This window comes from Equus caballus, chromosome 1 (genome assembly GCF_041296265.1).
Source record: "Equus caballus isolate H_3958 breed thoroughbred chromosome 1, TB-T2T, whole genome shotgun sequence".
NCBI lineage: Eukaryota > Metazoa > Chordata > Mammalia > Perissodactyla > Equidae > Equus > Equus caballus.
The window spans coordinates 153,658,581-153,677,309 of record NC_091684.1 but is presented as its reverse complement, the minus strand read 5'-3'; the positions used below and the strand labels follow the sequence as shown (position 1 = coordinate 153,677,309).

General features: G+C 34.9%; 1 protein-coding gene across 27 annotated transcripts in view; it reads right to left on the bottom strand.

The window, feature by feature from the left end:
• The window catches only part of FAM227B (family with sequence similarity 227 member B), a 202,323-nt gene that overhangs the window by 33,757 nt on the left and 149,837 nt on the right, over positions 1-18,729 (bottom strand). For all 27 annotated transcript variants that reach the window (XR_011426668.1, XR_011426669.1, XR_011426680.1 and 24 more), the window contains one exon: positions 2,414-2,511. Coding sequence is in view for 24 of the 27 variants with exons in the window: in XM_023617732.2 (XP_023473500.2) it covers positions 2,414-2,511 (98 nt within the window). In the remaining 3 variants the exon portion in view is untranslated. The remainder of the gene's footprint in view (positions 1-2,413; positions 2,512-18,729) is intronic.

Genomic DNA, 18,729 nt, shown 5'->3' with positions numbered 1-18,729 from the left:
TTGATGAGTGGTGTGTAGGTCCATGACCAGGATCCAAACCTGTGAACCCTGTGCTGCCGAAGTACAGCATGTGAATTTAACCACTATGCCACCAGGTTGGCCCTGATTACCAGTTTTTAAAACGGAAAAAATCACAGTTCACAGCTCCTTCTTCCTCTGTGAGGATCCCTGATTTTTTAAGGATAGTGCAACCAGGTATGAGCAGAACTAGGTATTAAATGCAAACCCACTGTTTTTCTTAGATACATTAAAGCAAAAGGTCTCAAGTTGCCCAAAGAACTCTTGCTAGAGACATTCCAAATAGCCAAAACAATTAACAGCGGCTCCACTGCTTCCATTTACCCCTACAAAAGATAATGGCAGAAAATTGTCAGAGAATTTTAAGATTCCATAAAACAAGAGGTTTATAGCCAAAAGTTGACTTACTTCTAAATTTGAAGAACCAAGCAATCCTATAAACTTTGGAAGAATCACAATGGATGAACTAAAAAGTCCAAGGGATGGTTTTGGTGTTCAATTTTTCTGTTAATTTATTAAAAGATAATTTCTGACAATGACTAGAAAGCTACACTTTGATTTTGGAGGTTTGAGTGTGTGTCCTGTCAGTAAGTGCTCATATGGGTATTGGGAACCCACAGGCACCATTCAGCATTTGGACAACCCTGGCGCTTAGAAAATTTTTCTTTATATTGAAGTGAAATCTGTCCCCTTTCAGTTTTCACTTATTGGTAAAAATAAAAACTTTTTGATTCGTACTGGTAAAAAACTTTTTTGAGCCACACAGAAAACGTCTAATCCTGTTTTCCTACAGTAGCTTTCTACATATTTGAAACCAGTTATTATGGCTTCCAGAGCTTTTCTTTTCTAGTGGAAATGCCTTTAAATATTTTGGCCATTGCTCAAACAATTTGGTTTCAGAGGCCTTTGTCATCCTGATTATTTTCTGCTCAGAACACTCAGGGCTCCAAAATGAACATAATACACCATTATTGTCCAACGAGCATAGAGTAGATCCCATTTGTCTATTTAAACAGCTCAAGAATATAGGAGATTTGGGGGTCAACAACATTCTACTGTTGACATATACAGAGCTTACTGCTAAAAACGATGCCTAAATCTTTTCAAACGCCTCTAAGCCAAGGCTTTATTATTCTATACTTATGGGACTGTAATTTTGGGCCTTCATACTTTTTCCACCATAAAAGTTTATCTTCTAGGATCAGGCCAATTACCCTAGCCTGTTGTGAACTTTGGTCATCCAGTGTATCCAGTGTATATCTAATAAAAATGGCAACCACATTTTTATCCAAGTTGTTGATAAACTAGTCTGCGTGGGACAGGGCCAATGATGCAGCAACATAGTGTGCTACCAAAGACATATCTGGAATTTGCTTTCCATCTTTTAGCAGTCAGCTGAAAAAGGTGATTCAGTCAGTTACAAATCCATCTGTGCATATTTCTTCAGCTTGTAAACAAAGCATAAAAGACCATTTTTAGCGCTTGCTGAAGATGAGATATACAATTTGTATTATATTTCCCTGATTTTGAAATATAGCAATATCACCCTCTTCCACCCCAAATGGTTTGATATTGTGACTGATCCCAAATTGACTCCTAGAGATCACCAGTTTCTATCCTAAGTACTTACAAAACATCATTGGCAGCACTGTGGAGGTTGGAAGAGATTCTATATACCAGGATTATTAAAGATCAGGAAATATACGAAAACTGACTTTCGGAAAGTGGTTTTTATATAGGCATGATTTAAGATTTAAAATAATGGTCAGACTTGACTAGATAATTCAGATAAAATTCTAGCAAGAAAGACTGCGACAGATTTAAAACCTAATTGTCTAACAAGAGATTGAATTCAGAGTTTTAAGCCAATAACCTTATCAAATCTTGGCTAAAGCAAAACAAGGTCGCAAGTCCCTAGGATCTCTATTTGGGAGGCACCTTCAGGAACTATTAACTTCAGGAGAAACTAAACATTCAAGATTTAAGAGAAACAGTAGCTACTTGTGGTCAGTTATTCTAGAACCGTGGAATAACTGAGGAGGAGGACAAGTCAATCATTGCCGAAAACTCCTTTGAAGTTTTCCCTGAAACTTTGACTCATGCTTATTGAGATGAGAGCCATATTTGTATGTCAACCCAAGGAAAAGCCATGCCAGAAGTGTGAGGAAAAGATAAATGTTATTTTTTTCTTTAGAGATGAGGATATTTTCATTAAAAAATAAGACTTTTTAATATTAAGATCAACCTCACCAATAAATCTCTTTTGATCATTAAACTTTTTCTAAAATATATATCAAGAATGTCATAACCAACATGACCTATGTGAAGCTGTTCAATGAATTATATTGCAAATTAAAGAAGTAAGAATATTTTTTATGATTATTATACTTCAAACCTTGGTTGTTAGACTTGATAATCTTGGTTCTTCCTTGGACGTGAGCAGTGTATATGCTCTTGGGTTCTTTAAAATTTCCGCCATATTGAAGTCTATAGCTAAAACAGAAAATAAAATAGTTTCTTAAATTCTGGGGTTTTTTCCTTCATAAAAAGCATGATACCCCTTCTTTCTCCCAGAAATGTACCCTAAACATGGAGAGCGGTAAACATGGTTGAAAGAAGTTTAGGATATTGTTATAGCTTGTCCCAGGCAGAGGAAACAAATATTTCATCTCATTTTTATTTAATAGGGGTTTAGAATTTATAAAATTCATTCATTTGCATTATCTCATGTCATCCTCACAAACCATTCTGTGAGCTAAGTAATATTTTTCACAATTTACAGATGAGGAAACTAAAGTGCAGGAAACTCTATGACTTGCTCTAAGCTATCATTTATTAAGAGCAGAGGGAGACGACAAAAACCTAGGTCTTTTATTTATGAGTTCAGAGTTCTTTCCATGACTCTCTAGTTAAATGCAATAGGAGGCTTGGGCCTCTGCATGTTAGATTCCACCTTTTCCATATACTGACAACAAACCCTGATAATGAAAGACTTGGTAATTTTTTCTTGCAACCAGCGTGAATATGCATGTGGGTACCCAGGAAATCTTGCCATGTCTTAAAAGAAAGGATAACCATATGATTCAATCAGCAATGTCAATCAGCCTAGAAACACAAGTTAGTTATTATGGATATCTTAACACAGATCAGAGAAAACAGGTGATCTCAGAGGTTTGTACTAGATTCTGGCACAATTATTATTACCAGTTACCAGGTAGAGGTTGCGATGTTGACAAACGTAGAAGAGTTGAGGAAAGTCACTTGGACTGACATTTGACATTAGACATTAAAAGATACTAGATATTAGCTTGAAATACTAGAGGCAAGTAGGCATGTATTTATTTAATCTGGCACAGATTAAAGAATTGGTTAGCAAGGAACTTGCATTTTAATTTTTGACTGGAATCAAGGTTAGTTGAAGTTAGAAGAAAGGTAATAAACCATACAATTTCTTTTCTTTAAAACTTTCTCAGAAGCATACAACCCCTTATGGAGGAGAATCTGGCAATATCTACCAAAAATACAGATATAGTTTCTTTTGACTCGCAATCTCTCTTCTGAGAATACATCCTGCGCAATCTCTTACAGTATGAAAGAACACATGTACGAGTTTATTGATTGTGGCATAATCTGTAGAATTTAGAGATTGTAAATAACCCATGTATTTAGCAGCCAAGTACTGGTTGAATAAATTAAGGCACCCCATTTGATGGAATAATATGCAGCTGTAAAAAGAAATGAGGAAGATCCCCATACTGACATGAAGATATCTATAGGTCATATCATCAAGTGATGAAAGCAAGGCACAGAACAGTGAATACAGTACATTATTTAATTGAACGTATACAGTATCTACCTTTAGCGTAAAAGGCAAAGAATAGGAATAGCTTATTTTAGCCTTCATTTGTATAAAGACAGACTGGAAAGATAAATAAGAAACTAATAAAAATATTCTCTTTGGGAGGAATGATTAAAAAAAAATTGCTCTATTTTGAATCATTCTTAAGTACATATTTAGGTGATATTACTTAATTTCTGGTCTGTATGAACAGATATTAATAATAAAAGGACCTTCTACTTCATGTCCACTGTATCCACAATAGAAGCCTTACTTTTCTGGTCACTTGACCTTGGTTGGAGAATTACTGCAAACAGGTCATATATATTAATATCAGGAAAAGATTCTAAGCTGAGAGCAACAGTAATAGACACAAAAAGAGATAAATGAGAAACACAAAGCAAAAAATTTTAGGAGTAAAAGAGTCAAAGAAAAAAACTGCAAAAAATGCTACAGGAAAGAAAACCCCCACCCAGATATGATAAGAGTAATAAGTAGCCTTAAAATCACTATATTTACTAGGGTTTTTTTCTCCTACATTCCTCTAATCCTCTCATTTATTTTAGGTAAAAATATTAATTTTCCCCCAGATAACAATTTTCATATTTCCTCTGTTCTCAGAATCTCTGAAAGCTTGGGAAAATCATCCGGAACACCAAAAATAACTCTATTTGAAAAAAACTGTAAGAAAGTATATCTTAACTGTTCTTACTGAGTCTTCAGAAATTCCACTAGTGATAAAATATCCCAGTCTTACTCTGCCCGCATTAGGAAAATTTCATTTCCATAATTATCCTCTATTTATTTTAGGGATGTTATCTCCCTTAAAAGGGAGACACTTACGCAAGTAAGCATGGTTATCTCTAACCATTTCTGCAGTTTTTATTCTAATAGTCTTTCTGAGCTGCAAATAACTCACATATCTTGGCAAAATTAAAGTTCATGCAGGCCATATATATTAATAAAATTATTGAATAAGCTGTAGAAACAGAAAAAGCATTACTCAGAGATCTACTATAGTATATATCTAACTTAAATTAGAACTACTCTCAGAAAGAGACTTTTATCTAGTACTGAAATGTAAGGAGAAATAAAGGAAAGAGAAAATACAGGTAGTCATTATGCAAAATGTATGTGATCTGAACAAATAAGAAATAAATCATAAATGCAATTTTGTTTCAGTAATATAGAAAAATGATAAAATTATTTCAAAGTATTGCACACCCCTGAGAATTTTCTTACTGTCTTATTGTGTATATTTTCTTATCACGTTTCCCAGATTTTTTCAGATCCTTATACACATAACCTCCCCAAGTCCCTTCAGTCTTACCATCTGCAGGCCCAGTCATTGGTGTGTGTAAATATTAGACTTCAAACAAGTTACATCTGTCTATACCTATATACAGAACCATCCTCCCACATCTCTGTATGCAATTCGTGTTTTAAATTGGCAAGTTGAAGCATTAAAAACTTCCTCACAATGCTGTAAAGTAAAATTAAATTTCTTCTCCTAGTAATGTTAACATAATATATATAATTGGGAATAAGCTCACAGAGAGGTTATAGAGTTCAAGTGCTTATAAATGCACTTTGTTAACTATGAAGTGCTTTGTACATGTAAGGTGTCACTAGCATGCTTGGATTTTACCAACTTGGAACTAAATTCAGTATATCCAAGAACATGAAGAGTTTACATATAATAAAATAGTGATTCATATCACATTTGGTTCCCAAGGAAAATACCATATTATTACTTTATTTTAACATTTTTGGAAGGTTATTTCTTTCTCTTGCTTCTTAGTATGAATTATACCTGTATCATCAAGGACTAAATCATTGTTCATACAAGTTCTAGATGCAAGACACAGTGATTAGTTTTTAAAGTACTTCTACAGTTTTGTATAAAGAGCTAAGTGACAAGTACCTGAAATAAAGAACTCATGTGTTTATGAACCAAATTTCTGTGGAGCCAAACATTACAAATGTATTGTAAAATAGAATAGCTTTTAACCTTGATTTGTTCAAAGGTGGTATTGAAGAAAACTGGACCCATTTTAAGTCTTTCCTGTATAATGGAAAATATTTAAAAAATCAAACATGCACAAAAACAATAAACAGGTTCTGAAGCAAAAATTGGAACATATTGTCTGGAAAATTATTTTTTTCCATCATATGTAAATTTATCTACATAAGAACTTATAAGAAGATATAAAGATTAAGACCAATTTCATTGCAAATGGTAGTATAAACTAAGCTTGTTGAAAATGATAAAATTAAAAGGAATTGAGACTATCTTTATTTTATAACCAAGCCTTGATAGTCTTTTCTGGTGTCATAAAAATTCTTTACATTCTTTGGATTAGTGATTGTATGAAGTTATTATCAATGGGTTGTATGTTGAAACCATGTTCCCACCATTCCATATCTAAAAATGTCCTATACAAAAGAAGGCCAGGGCACTGGTTTTTGTGGCTCCCACCCAGAGGACACATCCCTCGATAGCCTGGCTCTCGTGGCCAGTAGGGTTTGTGTTCATCGGTTCAATGGGAACAGTAGCAAACAAAGAAACAGTTCTTAACTGGCTATTACTCCATGGCTCAGCAGAGGGAACAGACAGAAATGCCCATCTCCCAATATTCCCCTGAGAGAGATATATTTGCATACTTTCAAGGTGCTGTCTGAGAGTCTGGCTTCCAAGCAGCTGGAATCTAGGGGCTGATTGTGATCCTTCCTTTTGGGACACTGACAGGTCTTGGCACACCCTCAACTACTGGGAGCCACTAAGAAAAAAGTAGGCTACTTGGCCAATCACAAAGGTTTGAAAGACAACCAACAGCTAGGGCAGGGTTGATCAATAAGGTTCATCTCCTACATGAGGCCTTTCCTTTAAGACTATGAGAGGTGGCTAATGCATAGAAACCAACACAGAGAGTCAAAGAAAATGAAGAAACAAAAGAATATGCTCCAAATGAAAGAACAAGATAAAGCCTCAGAAAAAGACCTTACTGAAATGGAGGTAAGTGATTTACTTGATAAAGAGTCCAAAACAGCAGTCATTAAGATGCAAATTGAAGTCAGGAGAAAAATGTGTGAACAAAGTGAGAATTTCAACAAATAGAAAATATAAAAAAGTACCAAATAAAAATCACATAGTTGAAGAATACGATAACTGAACTGAAAAATACGCTACAGGAGTTTCAATAGCAGACTAGATGAAGCAGGAGAAAGGATCAGCAAATGTGAAAACAAAGCAGTGGAACTCACCCAATCAGAGCAGCAAAAAGAAAAAAAATAAAAAAGAGTGAAGATAGCTTAAGGGATTTATGTGACAATGTCAAGCAGACCAAAATTCACATTATAGGGGTCCCAGAAGGAGAAGAGAGAGAGAAAGGAGCAGAAAATTTATTTGAAGAAATAATAGCTGAAAACCTCCCTAACCTCAGGAAGGAAACAGATATCCAGATCCAGGAAGCCCAGAGAGTTTCAAATAAGATGACCTCAAAGAGACCCACACCAAGACACATTATAATTAAGTTGTCAAAAAGTAAAGACAAGGGGAGAATCTTAAAAACAGCAAGAGAAAAACAACTTGCATATACAAGGAGACCCCCATAAGACTCAGCAGTTTTTTCAGTAGAAACTTTGCAGGCTAGAAAGGAGTGATATGATGTATTCGAAGTGCTGAAAGAAAAAACCTGCCAACCAAGAATACTCTACCAGGCAAAGCTTTCCTTCAGAATTGAAGGAGAGAGAAAGAGTTTCCTAGACAAGCAACAGCTGAAGGAGTCCATCACCACTAGACCAGCCTTAGAATAAATGTAAAAGGAACTTCTTTAAGCTGAAATGAAAGGGCACTAATTAGTAACAGGAAAACACATGAAAGTATAAATCTCACTGGTAAAGGTAAATATATACTAAAATTCAGAATAATCTAATGTTGTAAAGGTGATGAGTTGATCATTTATAAATCTAGTATGAAGATTAAAAGACAAAAGTGGTAAAAATATAACTAAAATAATTTGTTCATGGATACACAGATAAAAAGAAATTGTGACATCAAAAACATAAAACATAGGAGGAGAAGTAACAATGTAGAGCTTTAGAACGTATTTGAACTTAAGTTGTTATCAACTTAAAATAGACTGTTATAAATATAAGTTGTTTTATGTAAGCCTCACAGTAATCACAAAGCAAAACTTATAGTAGATACACAAGAGATAAAGAGAAAGGAATGTAAGCATACCACTCAGAAAATCATCAAATCACAAAAGAGCAAGAGAAGAAGAAAGGAACAACAGCGTTACAAAACAGCCAGAAAAGAATTAATAAATGGCAATAAGCACATATATATCAATAATTACTTTAAATGTAAGTGAACTAAATTCTCCAGTCAAAAGACGTAGAGTGGATAAATGGATTAAAAAAAAGACCCATCTATGTGCTGCCTACAAGAGACTTACTTCACATGTAAGGACACACACAGACTGAAAGTGAAGGATGGAAAAAGATATTCCATGCAAATGGGAACCAAAGAAAGCTTGGGTAGCTATACTTATGTTAGACAAAATAGACTTCAAGACAAAGGCTGTAATAAGAGACAAAGAAGGTCATTATATAATGATAAAGGGGTCATTACAACAAGAGGATATAACATTTGTAGATATTTATGCATTCAATATAGGAGCACCTGAATATATAAAGCAAATATTAACAGACGTAAAGAGAGAAATGGATAGCAATACAACAGTGGTAGGAGACTTCAGTACCCCACTTTCATTGATGGATAGATCATCCAGACAGAAAACCAATAGGAAGTACTGGCCTTAAACTACACGTTAGACTAGAGGGACTTAATAGACATATACAGAACATTCTATCCAAAAGCAATAGAACACACATTCTTCTCAAATGCATATGAAACATTCTCCAGGACAGATCATATGTTAGATCACAAAAAAGTCTTTTTTTTTTTTTAGGTTTCCTAAATTTTGGATGAGTAAGTGCTTTTCTAATATTATTATTATAAAAGTTTCAGGAATTATAATTTAACGTGTGTGTACACTACAAAGTGCTCACCACCATAAGTCTAGTTACTATCTATTATCATACAATTGACTTCCTTCATCCATTTCTCTCACACTCCAACCCCCCTCCCCACTGGTAACCACTAATCTGTTCTCTGTATCTCTGAGTTTGTTTTTATTTTGTTTGTTTGTTTGTTGTTTAGATTTCCCATATGAGTGAACTTATATGGTAAAAATAAGTCTTAATAAATTTAAGAAGATTGAAATCATATCAAGCATCTCTTCTGATGAAAGTGGTATGAAACTAGAAATCAATTACAAAGAAGAAAAGTGGAAAATTCACAAATATGGGGAGATTAAACAACATGCTACTGAACAACGAATGGGTCAAAGAAGAAATCAAAAGAGAAATGAAAATATATCCTGAGACAAATGAGAATGGAAATTTATTTGTTGTTAGTGCTGTCAAGTTGATTTTGATTCCTAGCGACCCTGTGTACAGCACAATGGAACACAGCCCAGACTTTTTTTGCACCATCCTCTCATCTTCTGACACTATATCAGACAGTGCTCCACTGCCATTCATAGGGTTTTCATGGACAATTTTTTCAGAAGTGGGTGGCCATGTCCTTTTTCCAAGAAAATGGAGATAGAATCTACCAAAACATATGTGACAAAACAAAAGCAGTTCTAATAGGGTAGTTCATAGCAATAAACGTCTACACTAACAAATAAGAAAGATCTCAACCAATGTAACTTTACATCTCAAGGAACTAAAAAAGAAGAAGAAACTAAGCCCAAAGTTAGTAGAAGGAAAAAAATAACAAAGGTCAGAGTGGAAATAAATGAAATAAAGACTAAAAAATATAAAAGGTCAATGAAACTAAGAATTGGCTTTTTGAAAAGACAAAATAGATAAACCTTTAGCTAGACTCACCAAGACAAAAAGAGAGAAGACTGAAATAAATAAAATCAGAAATGAAAGAGATGTTACAAACGATACCACAGAAATACAAAGCAACACAAGAGACAACTATGAACAGTTATACTCCAACAAATTAGATAACCTGGAAGAAATGGATGAATTGCTAGAAACCTATAACTACCATGATTGAATCAAGAAGAAATAGCCTGCACAGACCAATAACAAATAAGGAGATTGAAGTAGTAATAAAAACCTCTCAACAAGGGAAAGTCCAGGACCAGATGGTGTGATGGCTGAATTCTACTAAATATTCAATGATGAATTAATATCAATCCTTTTAAGACTTTCAAATAATAGAAGCAGAGAGAATACTTCAAAACTCATCTTATGAGGACAGCATTACCCTTCACCAAAAGCCAGACAAAGATACCACAAGAAAACCATAAGCCAATATCTCTGATGAACATAGATGCGAAATTCCTTAATAAGATATTAACAAACTAAATTCAACAACATATAAAAAAGATTATACACCATAACCAAATGAGATTTACCCCTGGGATGCAAGGTTGGTTTCACATATGCAAATCAATCAATGTGAGACACCACATTAATGGAATGAAAGATAAAAAGCACAAGATCATCTTAATAGATGCAAAAGAAGCATTTGACAAAGTTCGACATTCATTCATGATAAAATCTCTCAATAAAATAGGTATAAAAGGAAATTTTCTCAACATAATAAAGCCCATTTATGAAAAACCCACAACCAATATCATAATCAATGGGGTAACACTGAAAACTTTCCTCTAATATCAAGTACAAGGCAAGGATGCCCACTGTTGCCACTTTTATTCAACACTGTACTGGAAGTACTAGCAAGAGCAATCAGATAAGAAAAAGAAAGAAAAAACATCAAAATTGGAAAAGAGGAAGTAAAATTATTTCTGTATGCAGGTGAAATGATTTTATATGTAGAAAAGCCTAAAGATGCCATAAAAAAACATGGAAGAACTAATAAACAATTTCAGTAAAGTTGCAGGATACAAAATCAACATAAAAATCAGTTGCATTTCTTTACACCAACAATGATCTATTTGAAAAGGAAATCAAGAAAACAGTCCCATTTATGATAGCATCTAAAAGAATAAAAAACTTAGGAATAAATTCAACCAAGGAGCTAAAATATCTGTACACTGAAGGCTATAAAACATTGATAAAAGAAATTGAAGAAGATACAAATTAATGGGAAAATAACCCATGTTCATGGGTTGAAAGATTTAGTATTATTAAAATGCCCATACCAAACAAAGTGATGTACAGATTCAATGTAATGCCTATCAAAATTCAAATGGCAGTTTTCACAGAAACAGAAAAAACAATTATAAAATTCTTATGGAACCACAAAAGACTCCAAATAGCTAAAGCCATCTTGAGAAAGAAGAACAAAGTTGGAGGCATCACACTTCCTGATTTCATATTATATTACAAAGCTACAACATTCAAAACAGTATGGTACTGGGATAAAAACAGACACATAGATTATTGGAACAGAATAGGGAGCCTAGAAATAAATGCAGTCGCAGACAACTAATTTTTCACAAGCACATCAAGAATACACAATAGGGCAAAGACAGTCTCTTCAATAAATGGTGTTGGAAAAGCTGCATTTCCACATGCAAAATAATGAAATTGGACCCTTATCTTACACTATACATGAAAGACAACTGAAAATGAACTAAAGACTTAAATGTACAACCTGAAACTATAAAATTCCTTGGAGGAAAACATAGGGAAAAAACTCCTTGACACTGGCCTTGGCAATAATTTTTTGAATACGGCAATAAAAGCTAAGCAACAAAAGCAAAAATAAACAAGTGGGACTACATTAAACTAAAAAAACTTCTGCACAGAAAAGGAAACAACCAACAAAATGAAAACACAGCCTGTGGATTGGGAGAAAATATTTGCAAACCATATATCTGATAAGGGGTTAGGATATAAGGAACTCCTACAACTCAATAGCAAAAAAACCCAAACAACCCAATAAAAAAATGGGCAAAGGACAGGAATAGATATTTTTCTAAAGAAGACATACAAACGGCCAACAGGTATATGAAAAGGTACTCTATATCACTAATCATCAGGAAATGCAAATCAATATCACAATGAGATATCATCTCATACCTGTTAGGATAGCCATTATCAAAAAGATAACATGTTGTTGAGGATGTGGAGAAAAGGGAACTCTTGTACACCATTGGCAGGCATGCAAATTGGTGCAGCCATTATGGAAAACAGTATGGAGGTTCTTCAAAAAAGTAAAAATAGAACTTCCAGGGGCTGGCCCTGTGGCGGAGCGGTTAAGTTCACACGCTCCGCTTTGGCGGCCCAGGGTTTCACCGGTTCAGATCCTAGGCCCAGACATGGCACCACTCATCAAGCCGTGCTGAGGCGGCATCCCACATGCCACAACTAGAAGGACCCACAACTAAAAATACACAACTATGTACGGGGGGGGGGAGGGGCTTTGAGGAGAAAAAGAAAAAATAAAATCGTTAAAAAAACAGTAGAACTTCCATATGATACAGTAATCCCTCTTCTGGGTATATACTCAAAGGAAATGAAATCACTAGCTCAAAGAGATATCTGTGCTCCTGTGTTCATTGTAGTATTATTCACAGTAGACAAGATATGAAAACAACCTAAGTGCCCATCAATGGATGAATGCATACAAAAATTGTGGTTTAACTGCCAACTTAAAGAAGAACATCCTATTCATCACTCTTCACAGAGCCTACAAGACAAAAAAGAACAATTTCTGTGAAGATTTCCAGGCTTTCTTGGCACTTGAGTCAGATGGAGCTCTCTTTTTTTATGTAGCCTTACAAAGAAAGCACTCTATGGAACAGTTGATAAAGGTTTTGAGAATATCTTTATCAGAAGGATAAAGAGACTCACAACCTTTTAAAAAATAACACTCCTAGGTACATGCTGAGCACAATGAATAGCAAAACATCATTCAGCTCAAGCACTTTGAAGGATTCCATTATTGCATATGCTAAGCACCCCAACAGAAGACAAACTGTTGAGGAATTGAAGAGTTAAAGGTGGAAAATAAAACAGAACCAAAATGAACAAAAGAGAATATAGGGACAGGTGATGGAGAAGGCTACAAAACAAGAGATTATGGAGTAAAAAATTAATATATTTTATTGGGTAAAAATTCAAAACTCATGGTAGCCAAAAGTACCATAAAAGAAACACTGAGAAAACTATTTCTAATAGAATGACAGATGAAAGAAAAATCTCAGTAGAAAACTGGGTGAAGAAAATAAGAAGTAATTCATAAAACAGAATAAAACCAGCAGGTAATCTTGTGGGAAAAAGTTCAATTTCACCAGTGACCAAATAAATTAAAACACCACTGATATATCCTTCTTTATTATTAATTAATTAATTAATTTATTTTTGGTGAGGAACACTGTTGCTGAGCTAATATCTGTGTCAATCTTCCTCTATTTTGTATGTGGGATGATGCCACAGCATGGCTTGATAAGCAGTGTGTAGGTCTGCACCCAAGATCTAAACCTGTGAACCCCAGGCCGCTGCAGTAGAGCATGTAAACTTAACCACTATGCCACCAGGCTGGCCCCTAAACACCACTGATAAAATTAATTGAAAAAAAGAGAAAAAGAATGATAATGTGCAATATTGTTGAGACTCATATGTAATCTCATGTGCTAATGATGGGCCATAGTCTTCCCTACTAAGTGTCATCCTCCCCCAAATCCAGGGGACACTTGGTTTTGAATGAGGTGGCAGCAATCTCTGTTTCTTGGTCTCTTTAACTTCCCAATCTCTTAGTCGCTGGGCTAGAGGGAGAAGAAATTCTCCAATACTTTCCTCCTAAGGAATTCTCTTGATTCTTCAACATTCTCTCCTCACTGATTTTTTTATAGGCTGGAGGTAGGCTAATGTCCTGCAAGGTGGTCTAGGACCTCTCTTTAGGATGTACCTATTGATGTCATCAGCCTTTACGACTCAGAGGAAATGAAGACAGAAATATATCACTTTAAATCTCCATTACACAGTTGTGTTTTTTTTTTTTTTTTTTTTGAGCAACATTAGCCCTGAGCTAACATCTGCTGCCAATCCTCCTCTTTTTTTTGCTGAGGAAGACTGGCCCTGAGCTAACATCTGCACCCATCCTCCTCTACTTTACATGTGCAATGCCTGCCACAGCATGGCTTGACACATAGTGAGTAGGTCCACACCCAGTTTCTGAACTAGCGAACCCTGGGCTGCCAAAGCAGAACATGCAAACAACTGCTGCGTCACCAGGCCAGACCCATCCATTACACAGTTAAGTGGATTTCTGTTACAACCCAAAGTGCTTTGACTAAGACACTTGTATTAACTCCTCTGTTTCTCAAAGGTAGTTTACTCTGATTGGGCACTATTAGCAAAAAGCTATTATATATTAACATTATCACTTATCTTACTCATATTAATTCATTTCACAAATGTTCACTGAGTTTTAACTACATGTTTGATGCCTGGGATACAAAGATGAAGACTGGGCTCACTGTGCAGGAGAGGAGGGGAGAAGTCTGAGACATATTCTCACATAATTGCAATGCAATATGATAGTGGTACAGTAGAAGAAAAGATGGAAGTGCCACAAGAACAAAGCAATCCTCTCAGTTGCAGATCAATCGGGAATTGCAAAGAATTAAGAAAAAATTTTTTTTCATTCCCCTCCTACTGAATTACTTAGTCACATTATAACAGATTAGCCTTGTGTTCATTCTACCTCTCAAAGTATAAGGAAACCAATGGTATAAAGAAATTGTAGTTATAAAGATGCCTTTTAAACTGTTCTGCTATGATTCATAATAGTTTAGGTTTTAGATCCAAGATTTTAAAACATAAGACAATAATATATACTGAAGTGTTAATATTTTTCCTGTCTTTCTTTTTATTTTATTTTCCTGCAGTGTTCTGTACATCCTCTAGAGTAACTTTGACAGGATATTTTTAATTAATGGAACATCCATTTATGAAGACAAGATTTTACATGTATTATTCTATAAATATTATTCTACTTTTCAGACATTGGCTCCTGTTTTTCTTTGAAAAATATCACAGCTGTACTCATGGTGAATGTTCCACCAATGGCAGAGAATTTCAAACCTTGATCTTCCTCGAAAAATTGCTGTAAAAGTATTTAAGCCCTCTCTGCAGGCACCTCCTAAGACACCTCCAGTCAAAATTTGGGAGGCTTCTCATCCAGGCCATGTCTTCCCTCTCCCATCCACTAGGAGATTGAATTTAACTCCCACCTGACTAACAGCTTAATGCACGTGCATGTAAACATAACCTGCATTCCCAAAGCAGAGTAGTGTATTAGTTAAACACGTAGGCCTTGGAGTCAGATGGGCACAGATTAAAATGCCAGCTTTGCCATTTGTAGACTAAGTGCCTTGCGCAAATTAATTTTTTTAAGCTTTAGTTTCTTCAAATATAATTTGGAGATGATAATAATTACTTTATAGACGTGTTAACTGAATAAAAATGAGATCATATATGCAAATCACAGTGCCTTGCATGCTGTAAAAGCTATATAAATGTTAGTCAATATTGTTATTAATATTACTTCTTAAGGAATATAAATTCAAACTCACTCTTACCTCATACTTATAAAAACTTTGTTGAGAGAAAATATTGAAAATATTGAGGAGTGTTTGAGGTTATCTATTGCTTTAGAAAATCTCAGACATATTCTTGAATTAAAGTAGACCAGAAAGGAGGTATGTATTAGAACTGAATTTTCCTGGCTACCTATAGATCCATTTCTACGGGTTTGTGCTTTGTCTTTACATGCTTGGTCAACATAATGCAATGTTATAGACTTAACTCTTGTTGCATTTACTGTGTCAACATAGTTCATTACAATACACAGAGCTTCTCTAGGGAGAGCGTGGTAATCAATTGGGCTGTTCAGAAATAGTCACCTTTTCATCCTTCAAAGGCACACAGTAGGACCAAAAGCCTATACCCTCTTTGAAGATAAGTATGGCCATGTGATTTGCTCTGTGCAATGAAATAATGAAATTTGAGTTGAAATGATGTGTGGTTGTTTTTGAGAGGAAGATTTAAGAGTTCCTGCACAGTTCATGCAGTCCTCTTCCTCCTGCTACAGTGATATGGTGAATGAGATGCAGTCTTCTTTGGATTGGATGTCTGAGTTACTACACGAATACAGACCCTAGCCTATATACAATGGATACACAGTGTGAGTGAAAAAGAAAACTTTGTCAGCATAAGCCACTAAGATTTTGCTGCTGTTGTTACAATAGCATAATCTAGCCTATCCTGATTCACATAGGGATTCACAGGAAAAAATACTAGCTAGTCTTAGCCTAAGGAATAGATGTGCTTCATGTGCACAAATGGTTTGTGTTTTATGGATATTGCCCAGTTATGTAAGTGACATTGTAATTGTCTTCTCTTGACAGATGGAAAGCTTAGAGCCAACCATGTGGATATTTGTGGGCCAAGTCTAGCAAAAGCAAAGGATCTCTTAACAGGATTTTACATTCTAATGTCATTTCAGACTTCTCTTTTTCTATCTCATTTTTCTTTAACCCTCTTTTCCTTAACTGCTTATTTCACAATGCTATTTTATGCTGTTGAATTGAATACATTTATGTAAAGCTACCTAAATCCTTAGAGGAAAAAGATGGGCATATACATAATTAAATATATATAAATATATTGCCAATTGTTTTAATAAAAAGGGTTTAAACGTGAGATGTAATATGAACTGACCTGTGTGCTATAGGAGAGCACAATTTGCTACCCCAAAATATGTCTCTTTGTCTTGATTATTTTTAAGCACAAAAGACTCAGGAAGAAATTTTGACCTTCCCCCTAAGTGCCTAGAAGAATTAGATAGAAGGCCTGTTCTAGGAAGGAGCTATCACCATAGATAAATATAGTATAATGTGAACTAGGTGTGGTAGACAGGGAGGAGCCAGATAAGGTCCATTTCATCAAAGTCTTCTCCATATCTCATTGTCTTTGCAAGGCAAGGCAAACATTTGTTTACCAAATATTTGTTTTCCTATCTCCACGAGAATTGCCTTCCTCCTCTTTGAAATCCCAAACCACTACCCCCAACACCCTCCTTTGTCCTTAGCTGAAGATAGTATTTAAGGTGTTGGCTTTGGTCATTTTGGTGAGTTACTCAGTTTTCCCAGGTTTCTTCCATGTATGTATTATTAAACTTGTTTGATTTTCTCCTGTTATTCTGTCTCATGTCAATTTAATTCTTAGACCAGCCAGAAGAACCTAGAAGGTAGAGGAATATTTCTTCCTCCCCCACAGTGTTTTACCTCATCTTTCATTTATCAGTATCTTGAAATAGCCTAATGGCTGAGACAGCACTGTTAACTTGGTGTTTCCACTGGAAAGTATCGCCCTTCAGAAAAGCACAGGATTAGGATCCAGGAATCTAAATTATAGTTTGAATTTTGCTACAAACTATATATGTAATCTCCAGCAACTTAATTTCCACTTGAGTCTCAACTTCCTCATCTGTAAAACTGAAATCTTTAAGAAATTTTTAAAATTTGTGTTCAAATTATGTCCCTTATTTTAAATTATATGAATTAAGGCATGAAGAGATAGATTAAATTAACCTACCTCCATAAAGTGGGAAAAATACCATAAATGTGATTTCTTGAGCCTAAATCTGCTATTTTCCATTTATTCATTTATTCACACATTCCTTCAAGAAATATTTCTTGTAGACTATGTGAAAAACACTACAAGGCTCAAGAGAAGTAAAGGATACAGTTGCTGGCTTCAGTAGTCAATTATAATCAAGCAGGTTGATAAAACATACAGGTAGTACTTGTGGAAAACTCAACATCTATTACAAAGTTAATATGAGATAAAGAGACAGATTGTAACAGAAATAAAACTTTTAGGACAAGACAGACTGTTTGTGGGATAAGGTCATCAAAGCAGGCTTGGATGATGTTGTCAGAGAGAGCTCACTTAAAAACTGATCAGATTTGCAGGAGTTCAGATATGGAAGAATTCAGGCCAATGGAGTGTACATAGGGGTGAAGTTGGGTAACAAGGCATTTGGGCAAGACCTTGAGAAGACCACCCTGGTTGCAGCAAAGGGTCACCTTAGGGAATGTCCTAAGAATATGAAGAAGAAAGAGAGCAAAGGAGCTTAAGATGGAGTGGTTATCCTAGTGTAAGCAGATTTTTACTATGTGTGTGTCTGTCAGGAAATAATGCATTGAACTCAAATCTTTGAGGATGATTGAAATAATTGGTGGGTAATTATGAGTTCATTTAAATACTATAATTGCTTAACAAATTATGTGAGTGATGTGGTTTTACCCCTTAAGTCATAAAGTTGTTAATGAGCCTAATTATTTCAAATTATCAAAAATTTTATTTCCACATGCATTGTTTGTAGAGGAGAAGGATAACATGATAGCCTATTGGAAGTTGAAAGCAATTAAGTCTCTAACTTATTGTCATCTAAGAATTTAAAAACGTTTGCCAAGGGCTTCAAACTTTTTGTTAGCTGAGTGTAGTCCTTTGTAATAGAAACAGGAGTGGACCAACTCTACCACTAAGAAGATTATGGAGAAAAGAGGAGCCAAGGAATCCATAGTTTCCTGTTACAGGACAGGAATAAAGTGAGTATTGTTAATTGAAAAATTGAAAACCTTGAAATAATGAAATCAAAGTGGTAAAGAATCTACATTTTGGCGAGATCAGTGTTATGTATAATTTATATGAAATACATATGTTTCTTACAAAATGTGGGTGGAGGTGTCAAATATAGTACGGAGAAAACTTTTTAAAGAGCTCATTGTGTTTTCCTCCTAGTG